Here is a 6,732-nt window from a genome sequence, read left to right as displayed (position 1 = left end):
CTTCTTGCCTGTCTCAGAGGGACATATTTATTCATCACTTGCAACAACTGTTCCTTAAACAGTCTCTACATGTCTATAGTGCCTTTACCATGGAACAATTGCTCCCAGTCTATGCTTCCTAACTCATGTCTAATTGCATCATAGTTTCCTCTACCCCAATTAAATATCCTCCCATTTTGCCTAATCCTCTCCTTCTCCATAGCTATGTAGAATGTGAGGCAGTTGTCACTATCACCAAAATGCTCTCCCACCACAAGATCTGATACCTGCCCCGGCTCGTTTCCAAGCACCAAGTCTAGAATGGCCTCTCCCCTCGTTGGCCTGTCAACGTACTGAGTTAGGAAACTTTCCTGAACACATCATACAAAAACAGCTCCATTCAAATCTTCTGCTCGAAGGAGGTTCCAATCAATATTGGGAAAGTTAAAGTCACCCATTACAACAACCCTACTACGTCCACACTTTTCCAAAATCTGCCGACCTTTCTTCAATCTCCCTGCTGCTATTGGGGGGCCTGTAGTAAATCCCTAATGAGGTGACTGCTCCCTTGCTGTTCCTAATTTCCACCCATACTGACTATTAATATATTCCCTATTACCAGCTGAACTTGGATGCTAATAGACAAAGTCCCCAAATCCCTCTCCTGTAGCTTTCTGCAGTCTTTCTCAAGAATATGACTTGTACGAGTTCAGACTCTGACAGCGGAGCTTAATATGAACTCATGTTTACAGATGCTAGAATGTAGAAAGGCAGCCAGATTGTGTTAGAATATACATGTCTATAGGTAACAAGGTTATGAAATAAGTACCATTCCACACCGAAATGGTTAATAAACACATGTCCACATCAAAACAGTTAACAATTGATCCAAACTGCACTAAAATTATTAATAAGTACCTATACACATCAGAAACAGTTAATAATTGATGCCAAACAACATCAAAACGGTTAACAATTGATTGAAACAAAAATTGTTTACAATCCACGCCAAAAGAACCTCAAAATAGTTGGCAATCTCTACCAAGCACCACCAAAATGACTAAAGAGATCCATACCAACATCAAATAGCTAATAATTGATAATAAACAGCAAAGTAACAATCAAAAGCAAACAACAACAAATGGTTAACAATCCACACCACATAGCACCATATCATTAACAGTTGATACCAAACACTAAAGCACTGAATCAAATGTCAAAATGTGTAATAAATACCACTAGATGTCAAAGTAATCAGAGGTGATGGTCTAGTGGTATTATCACTGGACTGTTACTCCAGAGACCCAGATAGTATTCTGGGGACCTGGGTTCAAATCCCCCATAGCAGATGGTGGAATTTGAATAAATATCTGAAGATTAAGAATCTAATGACTAGCATAAATCCATTGCCAATTGTTGGAAAATCCCATCTAGTTCACTAATGGCCTTTAGGGAAGGAAGTCTGCCATCCTTACCTGGTCTGGCCTACATGTGATTCCAGACCCACAACAAAGTGGTTGACTCTCTACTGTCCTCTGAGTAATTAGGGATGGGCATTAAATGCTGCCTAGCCAGTGACACTCTCATCTTGTAAAGATTTTTTTTAAATGGATATTATCTGATAATCCTAATAATTAATTAGGTTGAAAAATAAAATTCGGTATATGGTTTGACGAAGTTGTTTTTTGAAACACGGCAGATGATTAATATTTTATAAATTCATTTCTCTCTGTAGGAAGTACTTCTCAGCTTGATTTTCCACTGGAGAGAGTAATTAAAGTGAAAGGAGCAGAACTTGCACGAACATTATGCCTGAGAAAAACACATTGAACCAATTTGGAAAGTGGAACTGTAAGAAGGGATATCATCTCCCTCATCGGTTATATTAACGTCTGTTCGTTGTGGATAAAATAAAAAACTTTGACAAACACTTCTCTCCGATCTACATCAATGCTGCACAAAGAGGCCATCCAGTAGGGGTCTTCAGATGGAGCTATGAAAGGCAGGTAGGACTGAACTTTCTTATTATTTTGGATGTCATAGGTAATAGGTCGTCTCCCAATACATACTTTGCCTTCAAAGTAAGCATCTATGGTGCCATGTAATGGAAGAGAGCTCCTTACCCTGGGAAACTTGGGGTCCCTGTTAAACGCCTCCTGAAAAGCCTCCCTGACAGCTATTGATAGAGTATCTCTGGTCCAAATGTTGGCTTCCGTGAGGGTCTTGGGCTCATAGTCCTCTGACGCGTCGCTTGGCGGTCGGACTGGTCGTCTGAGGTTTCCTAGCTTTGTGCGGGTGTCCCTCTGTGTCACTTTGTATAGGACGTGGACTACACCCATGGGCAAGTGTCTTCTGTCTGAGGTCATGGCTCCCACCACTACCTTTCCGCTCTGGACCAGCTCTATGAAGCGGTAAATGTTGTGGCAACCCTTGACCAACCGGCCGCGCACACTGTATCCATCGTAGTGTTGGAAAGCGCTCTCCAAAATGACCAATCTCCATGGATGACTGGACATAGGGCTAAAGAAAGAAATAGACAAGTCACTGGAGCCCGTTAGAGAAAGGTTACACCAAGTCAACAGGAATCAGCCTTTTGGGTTTGTCCTTCGCTACCCAATCAAAATGTCCCCTGATAAAATGTCCCAGCAATGACCAGCTTAAACAGATTCGATATATCCTGCCCCTCCCAACTCACCTTTTATTATTGCGTTCGATTAATCGATATGTATAGACAAACTGAAATTATACTGGGTCATCGAAATAACAGTGTATAAATATATAAATATGAGAGAAATAACACATTAAACCACCCAACCAATGTGGAATCCTGCTACATGAATGCGGTAGATAGAATATATTGGATAATGTAAGTGACTGTATGTATCAAATATACAAAACATTTTAAATCGCCAAACCAAAATGCCGAACCCTGGTGTTCCGACTTCAGTCAGATTATGAAGAAGTAAAATGCGTATGTAGTTTCCTTTTCATTCCCAATTATTTCTGCGCAAGCAAAATAGCCGTGCTGCCACTGGTCTTTGTAAATTAACAAGTGTAATAATACTTTTACAAAAATGAAATCACACTTGGACGAAAAGTTCACCTACGCAGTTCTGACGCATCCAAAGGCGTTTCCTAATAAAAAGTGCTGAGCATCTCTAAATGAGTCTGCATTGCGGATGGTGGGCCTCTATTTGCAAGTAACGGTTCCTAACCCTTTGAGAGCCTAATATTTATAAAGCCGCCCCTGATCAATACTGGAGGTTTCAGTATGAGTTTGGAACAATTGACTCCCCCGTTCAGCTGGGAAGATGGTGGGAAAGTGGATTTGGGGGAATACTGGTCAAAGCTCCCTTTCCCCATTAGCGCTTTTCTTAGGCGCCTGGATGACCAAGTGACCCCTCACTACATCGACTGTCTCCTGAGCAACAGGCCCTTCTCATTCGGTGATGGCGCTGGTGTTGAGTTTTGTGGTGATGAATATTTGTATGGGTCAGAGGAACCGGGATCGAATGAGGTTCAATTCTACGTGGCTTACGGCGAGATAAGTATGAAAATGAGGAAAAAGGCGCTTTTAAATTTATTGAAACTGATCTTTGAATCGAGATCCCGGCCATTTCTCAAAAACACTCAGGAGTGCTTAACAGGTCTAAATCATCATCTAAAGAGGCTGGAGAGGCAGGGTATGTCTGTTGCTCCGTCTGGGCGTTTCCCAATCTATCTACTGTACCTATTTCCTGTCTATCTTATCTTTCTAACCCTTGATCTTATTTTGTTTATCGCATTTACCATCCATCATTAGCTGTAAGCTTTGCATTAACTTGTCTCGGTTCGCCTTTCCATTTCACTTCCCACCTCTCTTTTCAATCTTTCTGTTGCCGTGTTAACTAGAGTACCTCTCGAACGAACATTAACTCTTACGCTTTATATATCAATTTTACCCCTCTTTTTCCATATGATTACCAACCTCTCATTTTTGCACCATCTCCCCTTTTATCTGTTTCTGACCTTTTTGCTTATATCACTTTATCTCTTCCCATTTATTTATCTTGTTTCCTTTTAATCTCTATCCAAGACAGAAATAATTGGAGAAACTCAGCAGGTCTGGCAGCATCTGTGGAGAATTAACAGAATTAACGTTTCAGGTCCCAGTGGCCCTTTTTCAAAAGAAGTATTTTTGTTTCTGTTTTTCTTTCAGATTTCCAACGTTCGCTGTTCTATGTTTTTTGTTTCTCCTTTAATTTCCTGTGTATTTCTCATAATGTACCTTTATTACTCGTTATGTAACAGCCTCTTTTATTCCCTTTTTAGTTACGTCTTTATTCCCCCCGCTCCCCACCCTCCCACCCCTCAAACGTCCGTCCACTTCACCATTCTTTCTCACCTCCTCTTTAACGATCTTTTTTTTCTCTCTTTTCTTACATTCCCTTTTTTTGTGTGTACCGGACCTATTTATCGTCATGTTATTGATCGAAGTGTTTATCCTTCTTTTTGGTCTAGCAGTTCCTCGTCTTCTGTTAAACTTCTCCTTTCTGCTTTGATTTGTAAATTGAACATCAACCAACACATAATTCAAACTGCAATTATCGTCTCTTTAGTTCTTTTTTAAAATGAAAATGTATCGAGACTTGCTTAATTATCCAACAAATAGACCACTGTTTCAGATTATGTTTGAAACCCGAATAAATGTATTCTCTTGAATATATTCAGCATCTGTCTCTGTCATAGCTACAACGCAACCAATTATTCGGTCCATTTTGATTTCGCAGGAATAAATTGCTAAAAAAAAATTCTTCATTTTTACGAAAAGTAAAGATCAAATGGCGCTTTTCTTGGAAAATCGTAATTTTAATCTGTTTAACAGCTCTACGTGTGTCTGACTAGAGCCTTTCTATTTGACAGGAATAAAATATCTTGTCATTTGCAGTGTTTTAAGTAAATGCTCCTTACAAAATTCAGCGCATTCTTAGCTTTGATCATTTTTAGTAACGATACGATGACTGGAAAATGGATAGCGATGTATGTAAATCACTTTACATCGGAGGTTGTATTATTTATACCTGTAACCATCGGAAATGAAAACAGCCGGAGTAAAACCTAGAGATATAAAATTATTTGAAACGTTTATGTTTATATTTTTGAAAGAATATCTTATTTCGGTTAAAACACTCGCAGTGTACGTGATTATGAAATGTATGTGACCGATCTGTTTGCATGACTGTGTTTCGGGACTGGAAAGGTACTGAAGCCTTCAAACTGAAATCCACACACAAGTCAAACATAAAAAGCGATCCTTTAGACACCGGTAGGAGGCGCGTTGAAATCCACAGCTCCGGTCACTGAATCAGAGACGCTGAAGACATGAAGATGCGAGAAATGGAGCAGAATTCACGAGCAGGCGACGGAAGATTGGAAAAGATGCAAAATGTCTGCCGTTGCACATCACTTTAAGATCCGGAAAATGCATCACCAATAATTCAAAGTTCTGAATTCGTGAGGTGTATTAATAGCAGACAGCACAGATCCCTGCCCTGCTCTTTCTTTACAGTCCTGTAGTTTCCTTTTCAAAAATAAAATGAATTCCATCTTAGAAGTTATTCTTAAACCACCTTGCAAAATCTCTCTCTTTCCTTTGGTTATTTTACCAACTGTTAACGAGAGAGCAATATATCTTAAATGCCAGAAACATAATTAATATAGCTGGAAGTAATACACACAAACTAAGAGGAGCAAGAGTATCATAGAGTCATAGAGATGTACAGCATTGAAACAGACCCTTCGGTCCAACCCGTCCATGCCGACCAGATATCCCAACACAATCTAGTCCCACCTACCAACACCTGGCCCATAATTCTCCAAACCCTGCCTTTTCATATACCAATCCAAATGCCTTTTAAATGTTGAAATTGTACCAACCTCCACCACTTCCTCTGGCAGCTTATTCCATACATGGCTATTCCATTCTTCAAGCTCGCCCTACCATTCAACAAGATCATGGCTAATCTACTATGGGCTTCAACTGTTCTTTTGTGCCAGCTCATCATAAGCTCCCAATTTCCTATTTTTAAAAAAAATCTACATTCTCTTTAAATACTTTTAGTGATCTGGCCCCCATAACTCTCTGGGGTAGAAAATTCCAGACATTCACTGCCCTACAGGCATTCCAGTTTTCAATAAATATCTCCTTATTCTGCAACAATATTCTCGAGTTCAAAATTCCTACACAAGTGGAAACATCTTCTCAACATCTACCCTGTCAAGCCCTCTCAGAATCATAAGATCACCCAATTTTAAAAGTTCTCATGAGTAAAGACCTAACCTGGTTATCCATTCTTGATAAATCAACCCCATCACCCCAGGAATCTCTTTTGAACTGCCTCCAGCCCCAGCACATTCTTTCATAAATACAAGAACCAGAACCAGAACTGAAGGCGCACCCTCATCAACAACATGTACAGTTGTAACAAAAGTTCCCTATATTACACTTCAAACCCCTTGCAATAAAGCCCAAAATTCCATTTCCCTCCTTAATTACTTGATACACCTGCATGCTAAAGTTTTGTGTTTTATGCACAAAAACATTCAGATTCCACTTTGATGACCTTTTTAAGTCTTTCTCCATTTAGAACATATAACATAAAACATAGAAGAATACAGCGCAGTACAGGCCCTTTGGCCCTGGATGTTGTGCCGATCCAAGCCCACCTAACCTATACTAGCCCACTATCCTCCATATGCCTATCCAATGCCCGC

General features: G+C 39.9%; 2 protein-coding genes across 2 annotated transcripts in view; one reads left to right on the top strand and one right to left on the bottom strand.

The window, feature by feature from the left end:
• The window catches only part of LOC122550342, a 14,964-nt gene extending 12,304 nt beyond the window's left edge, over positions 1–2,660 (bottom strand). Inside the window, exon 1 of the mRNA XM_043691070.1 lies at positions 2,103–2,660. Within this exon, the coding sequence (XP_043547005.1) occupies positions 2,103–2,495 (393 nt within the window). The 5' untranslated portion in view covers positions 2,496–2,660. The remainder of the gene's footprint in view (positions 1–2,102) is intronic.
• Positions 2,661–3,175: 515 nt separating this feature from the next.
• The window catches only part of LOC122550194, a 19,813-nt gene continuing 16,256 nt past the window's right edge, over positions 3,176–6,732 (top strand). Inside the window, exon 1 of the mRNA XM_043690934.1 lies at positions 3,176–3,662. Within this exon, the coding sequence (XP_043546869.1) occupies positions 3,251–3,662 (412 nt within the window). The 5' untranslated portion in view covers positions 3,176–3,250. The remainder of the gene's footprint in view (positions 3,663–6,732) is intronic.

This window comes from Chiloscyllium plagiosum, chromosome 5, assembly GCF_004010195.1.
Source record: "Chiloscyllium plagiosum isolate BGI_BamShark_2017 chromosome 5, ASM401019v2, whole genome shotgun sequence".
Lineage (NCBI taxonomy): Eukaryota > Metazoa > Chordata > Chondrichthyes > Orectolobiformes > Hemiscylliidae > Chiloscyllium > Chiloscyllium plagiosum.
The sequence above is the reverse complement of the archived record's forward strand: the minus strand, read 5'-3'. Positions and strand labels throughout refer to the sequence as shown.